We start from the raw sequence: 20,244 nt of genomic DNA on the forward strand, positions 1-20,244 counted from the left end.
GACCGAGCCAGATGACAAAATCAAATCTTTAACATAAAAACACCCTTTTTTTTACACCCCCAGATCCTAAAAACACAACTAGCAGACCAAAGTTGGCAACTTTTTCATACAAATTCAACTTTTATACTAATATAAGTGGATCTTCATCTATCTGTGACAACGCGCCAAAATGAACCCGATTCATACTACTGTTATAGCAATGAGCAAGATAACTGTTTTAATCAACGAGCAAGATTACCCTGTTGAAAAGTGTAGCCGAATCCACGGTGATCTTTTTCCCCATGCTCCAGTTTGGATGCTTTAACGCGTCGGCTACCTTAACTTATACCGAGTATTTTTTGACGGTTTATACCTGAAAGATAGCAGAATGTTCAGAATCCGCAGAATTTTAACATTATGCTTATGTGCATAAGGGAGAACAAAAGGACCGCCAGCGATTAACGTTTCTTTGTTAGCTAGTGCAATGTTTTTCCCTGCTTCAATAGCAGCAACTGTAGGCTAAGAAACAAACACATTTATGTAAATTAACCATCTTTTTTAAAGATTCGAAAACATGTCACTTTGTATTTAATAAAGTACATAATTGTGCAATTTAATCCTCGTGAATATAAAGATATACCTTTAAACCAGCACAACCAACATGGAGCTTGTTACAACTTGTGAAGTTCGGAAACCGGGCTCCACTGACTCAAACAGAAAGCTAGGAACCTCTCGATCGTCTTCATTAACCAGGCAGCGGTAAGCGAGCACTTGCGTTAGGCATGGAAACAACCTGCCATAAAATGATCCCGGCACGCCCCAAACATAACAAAATACTACAGGCATTTAATCAATTATATAATGTACCATAATGTAAGCAAATACTACTAATAGAGTTGTTAAAAGAATTTTAATACATATTAAAAAGCTCCCTACTGCAAAAAAAAAAAAAAAAAAAAAAAAAAAAAAAAAAACACGAACTGCAATATCGGCATCTTTTTCATCCCCTTTGCTGTTTCAGATCACCTTGAATATATCCTCCACCCTGAATAACGATCAAAACAAGACCAATATTTCACCCGTTTAAAATTAAAATTAAAATATTTGTAAGGTCAATCCATTTATTACAATATGCTTACAACCCGCCAACCCATTCACAACTTGATTACGACCCGCCAACCCATTCACAACTTGATTAATAAAAAATATTTTCTAAACATGTACTACTTTATCAATATGGTAGTCAACATTACCTAAACGTGGCTATCATCATATGTCGGATACAATGATTCAATATCTTCTGCAAGTCCTTCCTCGATATCATTCTCGTTTTCATCATCTAGATATGCAAAAAGAGTAAAATATTAATTAACATTCTATACATAGTGAAGTCATAAATAGAATGAACTTAATACCTTCTAAATCAAACAACCAATCACGGGTGCATAGTAAAGCCTCAACATTCGATGAGAGTAATGAAGATCGATATTTACTTAGAACCCGACCCCCAATACTGAAAGATGATTCTGAGGCAACGGTAGTGATTGGGATGCTCAATATATCACGAGCCATGAGAGACAATTGAGGATATCTCCCTTGATTATCCTTCCAATACTGTAAAATGTCAAGTTCTTCTTTTCTATTAAGTCGATCCTCCTCCAAATACATGTCTAGTTGTGATTTTTTTTTCGCGACATTCCTAAATTCGCCTGTAAATGACTCGAATCCATCCATATCATCAGATGTATCAACACAAATATTTGAACTCCCGGCTGTTGAAGAAGTTGTTCTTGACAAAACCCCATACTCCGTATCATATAGCTTATGTATCGCTTTGAAAATAATATCCAATTTCTCTTTACATACTTTCTCTTCCATGTTAAGCTTTTTGAAAAAAAACTCAACAAGCTCAAACTTATATCGTGGATCTAGAACAACCGCAAAAGATAATATCATGCTATAGTTTTCCCAATATTTATCAAATTTCTTTTTCATTTCTTTTGCCATGTCACTTATCACCTTATCAACATTGTCCATCTGATCTTCAATACACTTTTGAATCTTCCACACATTATAAAAATATAAGTTGGAAGTAGGATAAGAGTTACCAGAAAACAAAGTTGTGATGTTATGGAAGGGCTTCAAAAATTTTGTGATTGTTTCCACCCTTGTCCATTCCTGCTCTGATGAGAAAGTCTTATACCTCGAATCAACAAGTGCTAGCCGCTCATATGCATTACGATAGGCCAATGCACTATCGAGCATGAGATAGGTAGAATTCCATCTGGTTACAATATCTTGACGCACTTTTTTCCCGCATTGTAATGACAGTTGGTGTACACATTCTGCAAACTTGTACTTTCTATCAGAACTTCCTCTAACATACTTCACCGACTCTCGAACCTTTTCAATGGCCCCTTCAATCACCTTTAATCCTCCTTGAACAATAAGATTTAACACGTGTGCACAACAACACACATGCGTAAAATCCCCATCACAAAGTAAAACACGATTCAAACGAAAATGACTGTTTAAACAATCTACCAAAACATCATTATATTTGGCATTATCTACTGTGATCGTAAACACCTTTTTCTCAATACCCCAATTTCCTAAAAAATTAACCAAGTACTCTGCTAAAAGTTTGCCACTGTGTGGAGGTGGTATAACTTTAAAGTTTAGAATTTTTTTTCTTAGAACCCAACTATCGTCAATATAATGAGCCGTCAATGCCATATATCCATCAGTTGTGATAAAGCTCCATAAATCAGTGGTCAGGCATATTCTACTAGTTATCTTTTGCAACTTTTCTTTCAGTTTTGTCTTCTCTCTATCATATATTTTTAAAACATCCGCCTTCGCCGTGTTTCTTGTTATGGGAGTCACATCTCGATGTAAAAATTTATGTAAATCTCGTGTCCCCTCATGTTCAACATAACTAAAAGGATAGTTGTGTTTAATGATGGAATATGCTAATTTTTCCCGATACATTGCTTGATCTAAAGGAGCACGTCTTCTTGGTGGGCCGGGTTCATCAATGTAGAAACACTTAGGTATGTGACGTTTCATAGTAGTTGTTCCCTTGTTAGCCTTAAACACCTTTCCACAACCATTACAACTCGCTTTCTTAATCCCATCTTGTCCAGGTGCTATTTTCTCAAAATAATTCCAAACTACTGAATGGTCTTTACTCGAACTGAATGAACTAACTTCATCTTCGAACTCGGGATTAGTCGACATAATTTGTCTCCTACAAATAAATAAACGCATATACTCTATTAATCATTCTCCATAGAATCAATGATAATCGACTAATTCTAGATGATAATAAATTTTCAAAAGTAATAATCCAAACAGTTGACTAAGACCGCCCGTAATGGGGCGTTTTTAAAAAAAAATTAAAAAAAAACACTCGAAAACGCCCCCACCCATTACACCCCGGCGTGATTAAGCGTTTTTCGACAAACAATTCCACAACTAATTTAGCGTATAAATCTAGGTTTTCATAGCCAAATTCGGATCCGCTAAACCTAAGCTCGCCTAACTCAAATCAGCAATCAAGTAAGCTAATCATACATAAACAGATAGCGATTACATAACAATTTGACAGCTAATTAAGATGCAGTAACATTAGATCTTCAACAATATAGCTCATAACTTCGTAATTAAGTGTAAGAGATTATAGAATACCTGTGAAAAACAGTGCAAATAATTAGAGATGAGGTTCAGCAGGACAGAGAGATGTAGCTATGGCGGTGATTGAGAAAAAATGGGGAAGAAGAGTTATTTTATGGTGTTTGATATCGTCGTTCTTGTGAGTGAAGGAATCGATTGTGACTTCAGGGTTGAATCCACATTCCCATATGCGTTTTGAGATTTTAGGGTTAGATAGTAAAAACCCATCTTGACCCATGTTAAAATTTAGATGGGTATACCCATCCTAACCCATTATGAGTAAATCCCCGGCCCATTCTAACTTATTTCCTTTTTTAAAGAGGCCCAAAATAACCCAAAATATCATGGTTGGGTTTTTGTTGCCACCCCTAGTATTGTTAGTATTGAGTTTAATGTTGAGAGTTATAATTGTAATATTCATAAAGTGAGGGACTGATAGTGTAAATGACTGTTGGTAGTTGAATTGGTTATAAAACAGGTAACAACCCCAAGCTGATAGTTAGGCTTGATTTGGGTTTTTCCCTCTCTTCTCTGATTTCTCAAATTAGGCTAATGGGGTTTTTTTTTTTTTTTTTTTTTTGTAATGGGTTTTTTTAAGAATCTTTGTACCCTTTTTACAATTAGGAGCCTTTGTATTTGATCCTAATCCATTAAACTAAATGGCCAGATCAAGTATCTTGACGGCTTTCGTATTTTCAAGGATTAGGGTTTGGATCTTCGTTGACTTTTGAAATTATGTGTGAACCCCAAATTGGAAATGGTAGCAGTTTTTCAAGATCATACTCCATGCAGTTTCATGACCACAAACATATAATTTCTGGGCATTATTGTATTTTTGCCATCAATTCACTCAATTTAGCGATTCTTGATTTGAGCAGGAAGATATGGATTTTAACCAATTGCTACGTCATCTTGTCCTAAGCATTTTGCTCCACTAATAATAATAATAATAATGGTTGGACCACCATTTGTTTCCTTTATCTTTTCCACGTTTTCTCTTTATGCACACCAACTGTTTGTTAAAATGCCTCACTGAATTCAACTGTTAGTAATTGTATGCAGCTAATCTATGTTTGTCAAAACACCTCACCCAAGTCTCAAACATGCAATATATGTGCCCATCTTACGTGGGTTGTAAAGTTATTACGCGGTTCTCGCAGCTGTCTACTTAAAATTCTTCATGTTCATGTGATGGTTGTGGAATTATAGACCAAACGTGGGATGAAAATGCAATTGTTTAGTTTAACATCTCATTAATTAAAGGGAAGATGCTTTTCCACTCAACATGGCTTTGTTTGTTTTCCATGTGCTCATTAAAGATTAATAACTAGATAGATACGGGTTATCTAAATGCTATTATTGTTATTCGAGGCCCGTCCCCAAACGAAAAACCGAGACTTTCCCACGCTAGATTACTAGACTCACTCGACCGAAGAGGTGCGGGTATTAGACTATTAGTGAAACAATGTTGTCTAAGTCTAACCTCATAAAGCTGTCTCAATTAGCCTTTTCTTTAAGGTTAGAAATATTATTAAACTTTACAATATTAACCTTTTTAGTCCACTGAAGTTGTACTTCAACAGAAGTCTTTAAATAGAAACCAGGTTTGAGCAAAAGGGATGTTCATGTGCTCATAATATTATTATTCTGTGAAAGAAGCATTTTCATTTAACAATGAGAGAATGTAGTGCTACTTCTCTGTATTATCTTCTCCTTTCATTTCTTCTTTTTTCTGCACTGTTGCATAGACCCACCTTTGCTGCTAAAAGGGTAAGCATCCATTATTGCTTTTCAAATACTGATCATGCTTCTTTGAAATTTTAAATTTTCATTGCATTTTCTTCTCACTTTTTGCTTTTCTTTTAGTCATATGTTGTGTACCTTGGAGCTCATTCACATAATTTTGAAGCTTCACTCATTGATTTAGATCAAGTTAAAGATGGTCACTATGACTTTCTTGGCTCTTGTTTGGGAAGGTAAATATAATCCTTTAATAACTCAATAACAATTTTGAATTTTCTTTTTTTTGTTGTTGTTGAATTTGAATATGCTTAAATTCATAAATTTACAGTAAAGATAAGGCGAAAGATGCCATCTTTTACTCATACACGAGGCATATCAATGGTTTCGCTGCCATACTTGAAGACGAAGAAGCAGCCCAGATAGCCAGTAAGTAGTTTATGGACTTATGGTAATGTTAATGTTGTTCTGAGATGGTTTCATAGACCGATGTGATTTAATATTTGCGATCCAATGCAGAGCATCCCAGGGTAGTTTCCGTGTTCTTGAACAGGGGTAGAAAATTGCATACAACTAGATCATGGGATTTTATGGGGCTCGAGGATAACGGTATTATTTCGTCAAGTTCGATCTGGAAAAAAGCAAGATTCGGTGAAAACACCATCATAGGAAACCTTGACACAGGTTAGCCTTCATGTTCATTTTGATGCTTGTGATATATATATATATATAAATTACAATACAGTTTATATAATATACATATATATATGCAATGTTAATTGGTCCAAAATGTACTTTGGTTAACGGCATTGGTAACTGAAACACCAGTTTCATTCTCTGTTTTTATTTATGTTTTTTTTTTTTTTTTTTTTTTATTTCTGACCAATTCCCAAATATCTTGAACAATGTTATATGAGTTTACAGTTAATACCCTGCAGACAACTTGCTATTACTTATATAGTTGTATTATTCCCACAAAGTTGACTTTTAGCTTCTTTCATTTGGGGTCATTGACTTTTGAATGGCTTAGTTGTAAAATATTATATCTATATTCCAAAGATCTTGACTTCTGAAATATTCTATCTATATTTCGTTTGGGCTATTGAAGTGGCTGTTTGTTCGTTATATAGAATTGGAAATTGATTAATTTATTTGTGGCGATTGTGTCGAGCTGAGGGTCTCACTGGAAGTAGCCTCTCTATTCCTACGGGGTAGAGGTAAGGCTGTCTACATCTTACCCTCCTCAGACCCTACCTTTGCTTTGCTATTGGTGAGATTTACTAAGTATGATGATGATGATGATTTGTGGCGATTGTGAAGCAAAAATTGATTAAAAAAGAATAGCAAACATATTTAATCTTGATCTAGTTATTTGGTCTTTTACACTGCAAAATTCTTATCTGTTGGCCACTATCGTAAGTGCACATGGTTTGTGAACTGGCATCTAAAGAATTTTTATTTTATTTGAATTTATTAGGATGTAACGGTTATCATATGCTATTATGTAACTATCATTTCAACAAATAAAACTTTAGTTTCAATCCATTAATCCCTTATACTAATTACTGATCAGTACGTCATAAATGTCAACATTGACTAGTTTTGGAAAGTGGAAGGTAGCATACTATAGTCAAGTCTAGGGCTGCAAACGACCCGAACGAACACGAACAAGACATTGTTCGTGTTCGTTTGTTAAGAAATATATGTGTTCACGAACTGTTTATGAACACTTACCGAACAAGATTTTATGTTCGTGTTCGTTTGTTAAGGAAAAGAACGTGTTCGTGTTCGTTTGTTAATTTTAGGCAATGAACGAAAACGAACGTTGATGAACACAAGGTAACATTCATGAACACAAATGGTAACAAACGAACACAAACAAGCGTTCATGAACAAAATATATTATACACCAACACTTATTAAATATTTTATATGTCGGAATTTTGAAGTATTTAAATAGAGTATAAAAACTAGAAACACTAATGAACTATTGAACACAATCGAACATAAACGAACACGTTACCGTACGTTGTTCACGAACATGAATGAACGAACGCGGCCTCTGTTCATGTTCGTTCATTTAACGAAATGAACACAAATGAACACGAAATACAATTGTCTTCTGTTCTAATTATACTAAACTATATCGAACGTTACATTGTTTATTCAATCTTTTGAACCAGGCGTTTGGCCAGAATCAAAGAGCTTTAGCGATGACGGAATGGGAGTCATTCCATCAAAGTGGAAAGGCGTCTGTCAAAACGGTGCAGACGCTAGCTTCCGTTGTAATCGGTCAGGTTCCTACAATAGTATTGTAACCAATATTTTTTCTTAATATGCTACACTCATACTAATACTATTCATGTTTTGTTTTCCTATGTGAAGGAAGTTGATAGGAGCAAGATTCTTCAACAAAGGTTACGCATCTATGGCGGGACCTCTAAACTCGACGTTTGAAACACCACGTGATCATGAAGGGCACGGATCCCACACATTATCAACAGCTGGAGGTAACTTTGTATCAGACGCGAGTGTATTTGGGTACGGGAATGGAACTGCGAAAGGCGGATCACCAAACGCTAGGGTTGCCGCTTATAAAGTTTGCTTCCCACCCGTAAATGGAAACGAGTGTTTCGATGCGGATATTTTAGCAGCATTTGATATGGCAATTCATGACGGAGTAGACGTGTTGTCTGTATCTCTTGGTGGTGATGCTGTTCCGTTTTTTAACGATAGTGTTGCTATTGGCTCTTTTCATGCTGTTAAGCATGGAATTGTTGTGGTTTGCTCTGCTGGAAATTCGGGTCCCAGTGATGGTACCGTATCAAACGTTGCCACCTGGCAAATAACCGTTGGAGCTAGCACCATGGACCGCCAGTTCCCTAGCTATGCGGTTTTGGGCAATAACATGCGGTTCAAGGTCGGTTCTTTCGCTAGTTTTTTTTATTGTATAAATGAGCCAAGCTGCTCGTGAGCTACTTGAGATCGGCTCACTAAATGCCTGAATCTAACCGAGCTTAAACGAGCTTGAGCCCAAACTCGAGAAAAAAGATTAGCTCGTTTAACAAGCCCGAGCGTCGTGTACCGAGCCCGGCTAGGCTCGCGAGCCTAAACAAACCCATCGTTTATACAAATACAAAACATTTTTTATTATAAATATAGACATATATTACATAATGAATATTTTTATTTTTATATAATTAGAGTAAAGTACACGGATGGTCCCTGTAGTTTACCAAAATTTTAGATTTAGTCCCTAGTTTTCCAAAAGTACACGGATGGTACCTGTGGTTTGCACTTTGTAACGCATTTAGTCTCCAACTTTTTCCAAAAGTACATGGATGATCCCTGTGAAGTTAGGGACTAAATGCGTTACAAAGTGCAAACCACAGAGACCATCCGTGTACTTTTGGAAAGCTAGGGACCAAATCCAAAATTTTGGTAAACCACAGTGACCATCCGTGTACTTTACTCATATAATTATGATAAAAGTAACTAATTAGTATGAATGTGTGTATATTATGTTAATATATATAGTTAATAAATAATAAACGAATTACATCTCTGGTCTTATCAATCATTACTTACTTCTAACAAATCTAAATTTCAGGGTGAAAGCCTATCTGTTAAAGCATTACCGAAGAACAAGTTGTTTCCGCTAATAAGCTCTGTTGAAGCGAAAGCAACCAAGGCCGATGCTATAGACGCGTAAGGAATACAAGTTAACGAGTCATGACGCGTTAGATTATTACATCTTTGTGGCTAGCTAAACTTTTAGCCTCTTTTCTTTTGAATACAGGAAGCTTTGTAAGGCGGGATCACTGGATCCTAAAAAGGCAAAAGGGAAAATATTAGTGTGTCTTCGGGGAGATAATGCGCGCGTCGACAAAGGTCAAGAAGCAGCTTTGGCTGGGGCAGTTGGAATGATTCTTTCTAATAATGAAGCTTCCGGGAATGAGATTATCGCAGATCCTCATGTCTTGCCTGCTACACATATTACTTATACGGATGGTCTTGCAGTTTATCGTTATCTTAATTCCACAAAGTAATCTATGATCCCGTGTAAATGTTATATTAAATTTTTAAGTATGATATGAAAATCGATTAACGTTTAATGACGTATAACAGGACACCGGTGGCGTACATTACGCATCCGTCAACTCAACTTGACACAAAGCCAGCTCCGTTCATGGCTGCTTTCTCGTCTAAAGGGCCTAACACCATCACGCCAGAGATTCTCAAGGTTCTTATTACGTAACTATGTAGGGTTAATACCGCAAAAAAGCCAATATGCTTTCTTATTTTTCGTGAAGAGTTAATTACGTTTTTCGTCCCTATGGTTTGTTAAAAATAACCATTACAGTCCATTACTTTAGAAGTTGTCAAAAGTCAAAACAGTACCAAGGCTTTCACTTTTGTAACAATTACAGTCCACCCCCGTTAACCCCATCCAATTTACCGTTAGGTTTTTTATGAAATGATTAAAATACATCTCAGTTAGAAAAACTATAAAACAAACAATTTTCATATTTATATCCCTCTCTCTCTCTCTCGAAATCAAACCCACCACCTAAAAAAGCCATCACTCTTCACCACCTAAAAACACCACAACCTTAACAGAATAAATGGATGGAGTTAACGGAGGTAGATGGTAATTGTTGCAAAAGTGAAAGTACTGATACTGTTTTGGCAATTTTTAAACTAATGGACTGTAATGGTTATTTTCAAAAAACCCCATGGACGAAAAACGTAATTAGCATATTGATAATTATGTTTCTTGATTATGTGCAGCCTGATATAACTGCACCTGGTGTGAGTATAATAGCTGCTTACACAGAATCACAAGGACCCACAAATGAAGATTTCGATACGCGTAGAGTTCAATATAATTGCGTATCAGGCACTTCAATGTCATGTCCTCATGTTTCTGGTATCGTCGGGCTTCTGAAAACCTTACATCCAGATTGGAGTCCAGCCGCAATTAGATCCGCCATCATGACCACCGGTGAGACTACATTTACTGATTACGAATTTACGATACAATAATTAACTAAAGCAAGTTGTTTATTATATTGATGTTTAATCATGCAGCAAGAACACGGGACAATGAGGCAAAACCAATGACAAACGCATCCCACATTAAAGCAACACCGTTTAGCTATGGTGCAGGACATGTACAGCCAAACCGAGCCATGGACCCTGGTCTGGTTTACGACCTGACCACAACCGATCACCTTAACTTTCTGTGTGCACTCGGCTACACCAAGTCTCAAATTGAGAAATTTTCAGAAACACCCTATGCATGCCCATCTAAGAACATTAGTCTTTTAGACTTCAATTATCCATCAATTACAGTTCCTAACCTTAATGGATCAGTCACAGTGACTCGAACCGTTAAGAACGTGGGTTCACCAGCCACCTACACGTCGCATGTTTTTAAACCAGCTGGTGTATCGGTCCGGGTTCAGCCGAAGAGCTTGAAGTTTAAAAAGATTGGTGAAGAGAAAATGTTTAAGGTTACTTTTAAGTCCAAAATGGGCAGGGCAGTTGGAGAGTATGTTTTTGGGCAACTAAAATGGTCAGATGGAAAGCATAATGTGAGGAGTCCAATTGTGGTTAAGAGTTAAGACCATATGATTAGAGGGTGGGGAAAATATTTGAGTAAAATAATTTATTTATGATTATGATTATTGAAATTTAGTTATTTGGTTATTGTACTAGGCGATTTATCATTTTAAGGGGTAAAGTAGTCAAATAATGTGCAAAAAGAAGATTATAACATCTGGATCCTACAGCAAATGCTGTTAGTTTCTTCATTCTTGTCAGTTCGAATTTAGTATTTTCAGTTGGATTTGAATTCATGTTAAATATATATCTTATTTTATTATACATAGTTTTGAACATGTTTTACAAAATGGTAAGTCAATTGTATATTTTTAACTTCTATATTTGTTAGTAATTGGAATTTGAACCCAACTTCTGAATTTCAAATTTCGAGTAATGTGATTCAGTTAACTAGAGAAACTCGGAATTCGATTCATTAGATACCCTTATTTGAAGGTTGTGGCCCTAGCGCTTCAGCCACGGTGAGGCAGCGCAAGTGCGCATTTATGTGTATTCGACTTTGAGTAAACAAATGATCGAGAAGTCGGGTCAAAGACAACTTTGAGGTAGGGCTGAGAGGGACAAGAGAACCAAGGGACTGTTTTCTTCATCTTGCCTTGATGTCTTTTTTTCTTTTTCTACTTGTTGTGTTTTCACTTATGTACATGAGAGTTAAGAGGATGAGAGATAGGGGTTGAGATTAGGGGTGTGCAAAAGACCGAATTAACCAAATCATAACCGAATTAACCGATAAAACCGAACCAAATAAAAACCGGTGGGTTGGTTAATGGTTTTTTTGAAAACCAAAAGTAGCGGGTTGGTTATGGTTATAATTTTTTCCATACCCACCATAACCGAACCGAACCGACATGTAATAAATCTTTGTAGGATTTAGGACTTAACACCATATTTTTAATATTTGATGTTTTTTACTGAAGATTTTTAGTACTTATGGGTTTCTCATATCATTTTGTGGTTTTGGTTGAATGTTTACTAGCTTACAACCCCGTGTATTACACGGGTTAAATGACGAAAAAAATGTAAATTATAAACTTGTATATAATCCTTATTAATGAAATGACTTATTTAGATAAAACAGTAAAACAAAAGAACAGTTATATTTTCGCTATTCAAAATAATATTATAAGTTTTCACTTCTATTTTGAGATACTACAATCCATTTTATTATGTCTTCAAAAGAAGTAACACTAAAAAAATAATGATCATAAAATTGTAAGTATTTTTAAAAATAATTATAAGCATGAGGTTATGGTAAATGAATTGTAATTAAATTCTACTATGTATATTAATGATATAATAAATACATTGATATAAATACTACTTTAGATATATGGATCATGAGACAAGATACGAATATCATCATTATATAGAAAATATTACATATTAAAAAATCATACTAAAAATAAAGTATACGTTTAAAAAAGTAGGACTAAAGTTTTTTAAACTATAAATTTGAGCGTCTACAACAACTTTTTTAATTAGTAGTTGACATTTAAATATTCAAATTAAAATTCTTATTATATTATATAATGTCTTTATTTAGCATGTTGATAATGTCTTTAGTTGCGTAATATGATTGAAATTAAGTTTAATATTTAAAACTCAATGTTATTAGGAAGTTGGACCATTTTTTAAGATGAAAACATATTGATAGTAACATAAATTTAAAATTGGAATAAAATATTGAACACGTGTATTACACAGCTTACGTAAATATAATGTTACATACTTAATAGCAAGAAAATATGTCTTTTAAAAACCATTTAGTGTTCGCTTTAAAGATAATTTGGTACTTTATTTAGATAATCCGCTTGTAATTTTAGTCTTCTAAGTTATATACTGTAAGTACTTGTACATGTGATTTGATACTTTATTAGTAATTATTGTTTATATCCAAATAATATATTTTATCTTAACAAATATATATGGTTAGGGTAAAATGAAAATTTCGACAAGTTGTGAGAACTTAGAGAACTTGGCCTTACAAAAGTTTTTTGATTTTTTTACAGGGGTGTGAATGAGCGGTTAGAGACTCAGAACGTTAAACTTTTTGATTTTGGATTCAAGGGTTAAAACCACTAAAACATAGGGACTCAAAAAGTAATTTACTATTAATTAATTTTGAAATTATACGTTTGATCTCCAAATATATTAAATAATATTATACTTATTATATTTTTTGATACATTTATATTTGTTATAGATAATTATTAATTAAATTTGAATTTATACGTTTATCTCTAACTATATTAATTAATATTATATTATCTTTTGTGTATAAAAATTAATATGTAATACTAGTATTAAAAGGGAGGAGGGCACCAGAGAGTGACACGTGTACAAAAAGATTTTTGTTCTAAATATACTAGGTTTCAACCCCGTGTATTACACGGGCTGCATAAATTTAATTTTATATAATAAATAATAAAAAAATATATCTTTAAAAAAAACTTGTGTTGAATAAAATATAATGTCATAGGTTAACACATACAATCGTCAAGATTTACCTTTTAAAAATGAACTTTGATGTTCTATTTACTTATTATAACATTTTAGTTTGTTTTTTATTTATTATTAGGTAAAAAAACACATGTATTACATGGAGTTGAATCTCGTTTTTATGATACGTTCAAATTAAGAGATACAATTATTTTAGTTAGTTTTATGCACCTTCATGCTTATTTGTTTATTTTATTCATAAAACGCTCGTCTCAAATTTGTATTCAATAGAATTTACAGTACAAAAAGGTGGAGATCGATCCTCACGTTTATAATTATATAAAAAACAAACTTTTATCTTTATTTAAATATTTTTTTAAAATTATTTACAGAAAAACAAATATTTATTCTTATCTAATTTTTGTTTTAAATTATTAATATTTAATACAAGAGATAAATAGGAAAATAAGGTGAGAAACCACCAGAGTGTAACACATGTCCAAAAAAGATTTTCATTTATTAGTATAGAAAGATTATTTATATTTGCTCAGGGCCGACCTTAGGGGTGGGCGGGGAGGACCACCGGCCAGGGTCCGATATTTCGGAGGGCACGCTATTTCTTGAAAAAACTCGATATGTATACAATAAATTTCTTTTTTAATAGGGTATACCTATACAAACACCAACATACGCGCATTTACAAAATTATTCTTATACTTTAGATTAGTTATTAACCAATTGACATTAGGTTTAGACCTTTATTGAGCTCAATACCCAATTTCGTTAAGGCCTAAGGACACGTTTTTTGGAGCTCGAACAGGGTACACGAATTCTTAGGGCCGGCCCTGGCGGCGCTTTACACAACGTGATAAATTATAGACTATAATCAACCATACTCATTTCCGAACTAAATTTACGTTGAAAAGTAAATTATTCCGAATAATGAAATTGAATTATATTTGACTCGACTTGTTTCCACAGAAAATGTACGTCGAAATGTAGACAAATCAAAACGTCAACTTGTTTCCACACAAAATGTACGTCGAAATGTAGACAAATCAAAACGTCAATAAAATAAACACGTGGCGTGATAAAGTATAGACTACAATTGACACAACTCATTTTTAAACTAAATTTACGTCGAAACATAGTAACTCAAATTTATACCATAGAATAAAAACGTATTATTTTTAATCGGATTTGAATTTGACAGAGAAAAACAAGTTTACTGTTTTGTGATTAAGGTTAATTAAATGTTCGTTGTAGTGATTAGACTATTGAGAATGAGAAGAAAAAAAATAAAAATGGTTTTTCAAGAAAACAATTCATCCAGCCATCATCCAGCCAACGTGTACAAATTCAAAAGTAAACACACATAGGCAAATAACTGAAGGGACTAAATATACTGAAAAGATTTTTATTCAAAGGGACTCATTCACAAAAATATATTTTTATTGTGATAATATCGAAAAATATATATTTTTTATTCTTACCTAAATTCACACGGATATAATTTAATAATTATATAGAAAAAATAATTTTTTATTCCTTTTATTCTTATCTAAATTCACACAGATATAATTTTATAATTATATAGAAAAAATATTTTTATATTTTTATCTAAATTAGATTTAGTTAACTTATTGTTTAAAATTTTTAATTATTATTATTATTTTATATGAGAGATAAATAGAAAAAATAAAATGAGAAGACATCATAAACTGACAAGTGTCCAAAAAAGATTTTTGTTTATTAGTATAGGAAGATTAAATAATATTATACTTATTATATTTTTTGATACATTTATATTTGTTATAGATAATTATTAATTAAATTTGAATTTATACGTTTATCTCTAACTATATTAATTAGTATTATATTATATTTTGTGTATAAAAATTAATATGTAATACTATTATTAAAAGGGGGAGGCACCAGAGAGTGACACTGTACAAAAAGATTTTTGTTTATTAGTATAGGAAGATTTGAATTTATGAAATGTATCATATCACTTTATTTGAATATTCGATAATAATTGGTATTAATATTATAGATTATATGTATTTTTTAATACTATGTAATATACTAATATATACAAATATGCAATAACAATTAATTCCATGTTAAAAAAATTAAGCTATTTTTAGCTAAGCTAAATACACGGTTAACCACCCATAACCGACCCGCTATAACCATCAAAACCGAATAACCATAACCGCCATAACCGATCGGTTATGGTTATGGTTATCCAATAACCGACATCACGGTTATGGTTATGGTTTTTGGTCAAAATCGACCCAAACCGACACATGCATATCTCTAGTTGAGATGTACAATGAATGGTTTTTTTCAAACATATAGTTTGTTTAAAACCTGTTTGAGGTTAACCTTTTTTAAGTTTTTTATTATCATCTTTAAATTATGATATTTAGTTTTACTTTGCTTATTTGGTTGGACATTACATATACATAACACATAAGTAATCTATTATATGGAATAGTTCAAATTATTTTGTTACTTAAGATTAACAATATAAAAGTTATTATCTATACTTAATTTACTAGTATTTTTGTATACCAAAAGCCTCTGGCACGTGACTCTTGCCTCGTTTTCGATTTGGTGCGTCTCATGCATTTTAAAACCAATCAAACATTTGAACTAGTTGGGATTGTGTTAATGTCTTGTTAAAGGGTATACGATTACTAGAGAGTCATTTGTAGCCGATAATGAAAGAAAAATGAGGAAATACCAATGTTTTAAAAAAATTCGGTACGGTATAAAAACCGGATTTTAAAACATTGTGAAATACCATGAAGGTAATGAATGGTGTGAGACTAACCCGGGGAAGGGTTGGTGAGACCCGGCCGACTGCCCTAGGAGAAAACATTTCGCATAGGGTTGAATGCAAATTGAATGCAAATTTGAATTTGTAAAAAGGTCCCTCAAGTTCTATTATTTTTAATAAAACACCTTAGTATTTGGTTTCAATTTTTATTACACTCAAGTCAGTTTGAATTTTAAAAATAACCTCAAACTATTTATACATTGAATATATAAAACTTGGTTTATTTTTAATTATATATTAATATTCAAATACACACACACATATATATATATATAGAGGCCGGTTAACATACAAATACACTAATCGTACATTATGTACGCTACAACAACAACCGTCCGATCATCTCATTTAAAGCGCGTGTTTAACAATTAAATTTATCAAATTAGGATTAATAAAAAAGAGACCGCCAAAGTTAAAATCGTCAAATTTAAGATCAAAACACCTGATAAACGGCAAAACAAAACCTCAAAAATCATAACGACAAATCCTAAAATCAAAACCAAAAACGAAATTATAACAATTAATCAAAAATCGATCGATTCCTATTCACCAAATCGATCGATTCATATTCACAAATTCGTCTGAGAAAATGAACTTCTGATGAATTTAGAAATTCTGGAAGGACTGACTATCGAAGAAGATGATGCAGAATGTCAAATCATGTGCGAAATCATCGACAATGCAAATGCGAATTCAGTAAAAAAGGAAATTCTTTGAAATTTCATATAGTTTGCGAATTCATGATATGCAAATGCGATTTCAGTAAAAAAGTTAAGTATTCTATGATATTGCATATAGTTTGCGAATTCATGATAATGCATGCACATGCGATTTCAAAAAAATTTCAAAAAACTCTTCATATAGTGTGCGATTTCAGATATTTTACACATGCAATATCAGAAAAAAGGATATTTATATGTTGGTCTCTTACAGTTTGCGAATTTCTTTCGAATCAAGTGCGATTTTGAATAAGAACACTGCAAGAAAAACTTTAAAAAATACTTTGTAATAAAAATGCAAAAAAAAAAAACAAACTACCAATCTTAAAAACTAAAAATAATATTATTTTATATAAAAAACTTAATTTATTAACGATGTAACTATAATTTGACATGTAATGATGAATTTTACAATAAATACTACTGAACTTACCACCCTACCTATATAATAAATTTACTATATTAATATAAAAAACCTAGATAACTACCTTCTATATTAAGACATAGAAGACCAAATAAAACACACACAAAAACACAGACCAAACAAAAATGGCATCTGAAGATATAGAAAAAATTAAAAACATTGCAATCAAAGAGCTATTGTCAACTCGCACGTTGACAGAAATAAGCACTGATGTCACCTCTTCTCATCTGGTTCTTGATGTGCAGGGCAAAATTCTTGAACAAATCAAGAACAATCAAGCAGTATGGGAAAAGCTACTTCAAGAACCACCATCAAGTTTCAGAGACAAAGCTTTGGATCACATAAAAGAGCAATCTCGAGCTGATGACTTAGCCTTCTCTTTCCTGACAGATGCTCTAAACACTGTGAAGAAGAAGATGGAGTTCAGCTCTACTGAACGTGACAAAATCTTTGCTTCATTCAAGTAACTAAATTTCTGTTTAATCGTTTTATGGTTGTAGCTGTGTTTGACAATAACAACTATTTTGTATTTTGGATATATGTTTTGAACAAATCTTATGCTTTATTATAATTTAAAATCGCATGAATGAATTAGAGATCTTTGCCACAAAAAAAAAACAAGATAACTCAAAATCGCATGTATTAAAAGTGAAATCGCATGTGAAAAATGATATAAACTAAATATAAACTGATGCATATAAAATCGCATGTTTATACTACTAAAATCGCATGTGAAAAATGATATACACAAATGAATATAAAATCGCATGTGTTTCGTATAAATTCGCATTTACATTTAAAAAAAATTACTCATCCTCGTCATCTTCATACACCTCTTCCCACTGATCTTCTTCTTCAGATCCATCATCACTACTGTAATCTTCAAAGTCATCTTCCTCTTCGTCGTCTTCACCCTCATTGTCTTTGTCTCTCACACCATCTTCAATCTGGACACTCTTCATCTTCTTTTTTCCCTGTTTACCTTGTTGTTTGGCTTTAAGCTCGCCGCAAGTCCGAATGTCATGAGCTTTTTCATTGCATACGCTACATGTCCTTGACCTTTTCCCTTTGCGGCTGATCATTTGTTCCTTCTTAGATTTAATCCTTCTATGCGAGCCGCGGCCTTTGTTTCTTATACCAGCCGGCACACGAACAGTAGGGGGAGCATTAGTTACTGGTTGTTGATAACCAATCAACTTTGAAAATCGGACAAATTTTGGATCAAGTTGCTTGGTTATGCGACTCTGATCAACTCTCTCTTTAAGCTGCATCATTTGATCCCTCACTAAGACAAGTTGATCAAGGTCGGAAATCAAATTACTAACCAAATACTCCCCTGTGTGAATGATTTCACGAGCAATCCGTTTAGCCTTGTTTTGCACATCCTTACCACCGATATTTAGATTGTACTTCACATTTAACTCATTGGGCACCACATCCTTCGTCCATCTCTTCATAACATATTTGTTTGGAATTTCTTTAACACCAAACATCTTGAAAAGAAAATATATGTGTTTGCATAGCAGCCCATACTACTCAAAACGCAAACAGCTACACTCTGCAGTTACATCATTTTCAAGATTCTTGAACCACACCTAGAAATAACTAAAAAAAATAATAAAATTTAAAATCGCATATATAAAAATAACAATTTCGCATGTCTAAACCATCATGTAAGTGAATAAAATTAAAATCGCATGTGAATCATAACAATTTCGCATGTCTAAAAAATTATGTAAATAAATAAACTAAAATCGCATATGTAATGTAACAAATTCGCATGTCTAAAAAACATGTAAAATACCTCCAATGAACCATCGCCATGTGCTTTAAAATCCTTCAACAATATTCTGATACGTGGACCTTCAACTTTGGTGTCCATCGGCAAACATTCGGAAATTGTTCCATGTATCTCTACTTGCTGATCAAAAAATATAGACATGGTGTAGATCTTAGCAGCATCTTTTTCCAAGGTAGTTTGACTCCAATCAGCTGGCTCAGTATATCTTGAAATATGATCATTTTTTCTATGATTGAACCTTTGTACATCCATTGCACCATCAAAATGATTCATAAACTCTACGAGTGTGAGTTGTGAATTAGCAACCTGGCAAAAAAAATGGTTCCACTCTCTGATCTTGAAGTTGTTCTCATAAGACCCGACATTGGCTCATGCCGGTAAAAAGTCGGAATCCACATGGATCTCATCCCAAACATATCATCAATCCATTTGTTTTCAGTGAGACCGAACTCAATCATCACCAATTTCCACTGTCTCTCAAATTCTTCGGGCTCAATCGAATCAGTCCAAACAATGTCGCACATCCTCCTTTTAAACTCTTCATTATTACACAACTCGTGTCCACCCTATAACAATAAATGCTTTTTATATCAGCCTATAACAAAAAAAATTAAAATAAAAATAACCCTAGCAAAAGACAAAAATATTGCATGAAATACCTTATCTGCCACTTTTTTCATTATGTGCCACATGCACAATCTGTGTCTGCTAATAGGGAAAACCTCCTCAATAGCCTGTTTCATAGCAGGGTCTTGATCCGTCACTACAACATTTGGTTGCCGACCAAATGACTTTAAAAATGAATTCAGAAGCCATTTATATGATTCAATACTCTCCGATGCCACAACCTAGCTGAAACTGTTACATTTCGACAGTGGTTGTCAATGCCAGTGAACGGAACAAACACCATCTTGTACCTGAACAACACATGCGAAACAACATTTAGTATGTGCGAATTATTAAAAATCACATGCGAAACCAGAAGTATGGCATGCGA

At 33.3% G+C, this 20,244-nt stretch overlaps 1 protein-coding gene across 1 annotated transcript; it reads left to right on the plus strand.

Moving 5' to 3' along the window:
• The first annotated feature begins 4,211 nt into the window (after nt 1-4,211).
• LOC110886027 (subtilisin-like protease SBT5.3) lies at nt 4,212-11,281 on the plus strand. Its single transcript, XM_022133787.2, has 11 exons — nt 4,212-5,424; nt 5,521-5,630; nt 5,726-5,823; nt 5,914-6,078; nt 7,578-7,686; nt 7,780-8,314; nt 9,005-9,102; nt 9,194-9,439; nt 9,523-9,637; nt 10,186-10,399; nt 10,486-11,281. Exons 1-11 carry the CDS (start codon nt 5,329-5,331, stop codon nt 11,019-11,021), a joined length of 2,322 nt encoding a protein of 773 aa, XP_021989479.1. The 5' UTR covers nt 4,212-5,328; the 3' UTR covers nt 11,022-11,281.
• Nucleotides 11,282-20,244: the final 8,963 nt, after the last annotated feature.

Source organism: Helianthus annuus, chromosome 10 (genome assembly GCF_002127325.2).
Source record: "Helianthus annuus cultivar XRQ/B chromosome 10, HanXRQr2.0-SUNRISE, whole genome shotgun sequence".
Classification (NCBI taxonomy): Eukaryota; Viridiplantae; Streptophyta; class Magnoliopsida; order Asterales; family Asteraceae; genus Helianthus; species Helianthus annuus.

Coding starts and splice junctions, on each gene's coding strand:
- LOC110886027 (XM_022133787.2), top strand. CDS start 5,329: ATGAGAGAATGTAGTGCTACTTCTCTGTATTATCTTCTCCTTTCATTT. Junction 8,315..9,004: donor GCAATAACATGCGGTTCAAG/GTCGGTTCTTTC, acceptor TCTAAATTTCAG/GGTGAAAGCCTATCTGTTAA. Junction 9,638..10,185: donor TCACGCCAGAGATTCTCAAG/GTTCTTATTACG, acceptor GATTATGTGCAG/CCTGATATAACTGCACCTGG.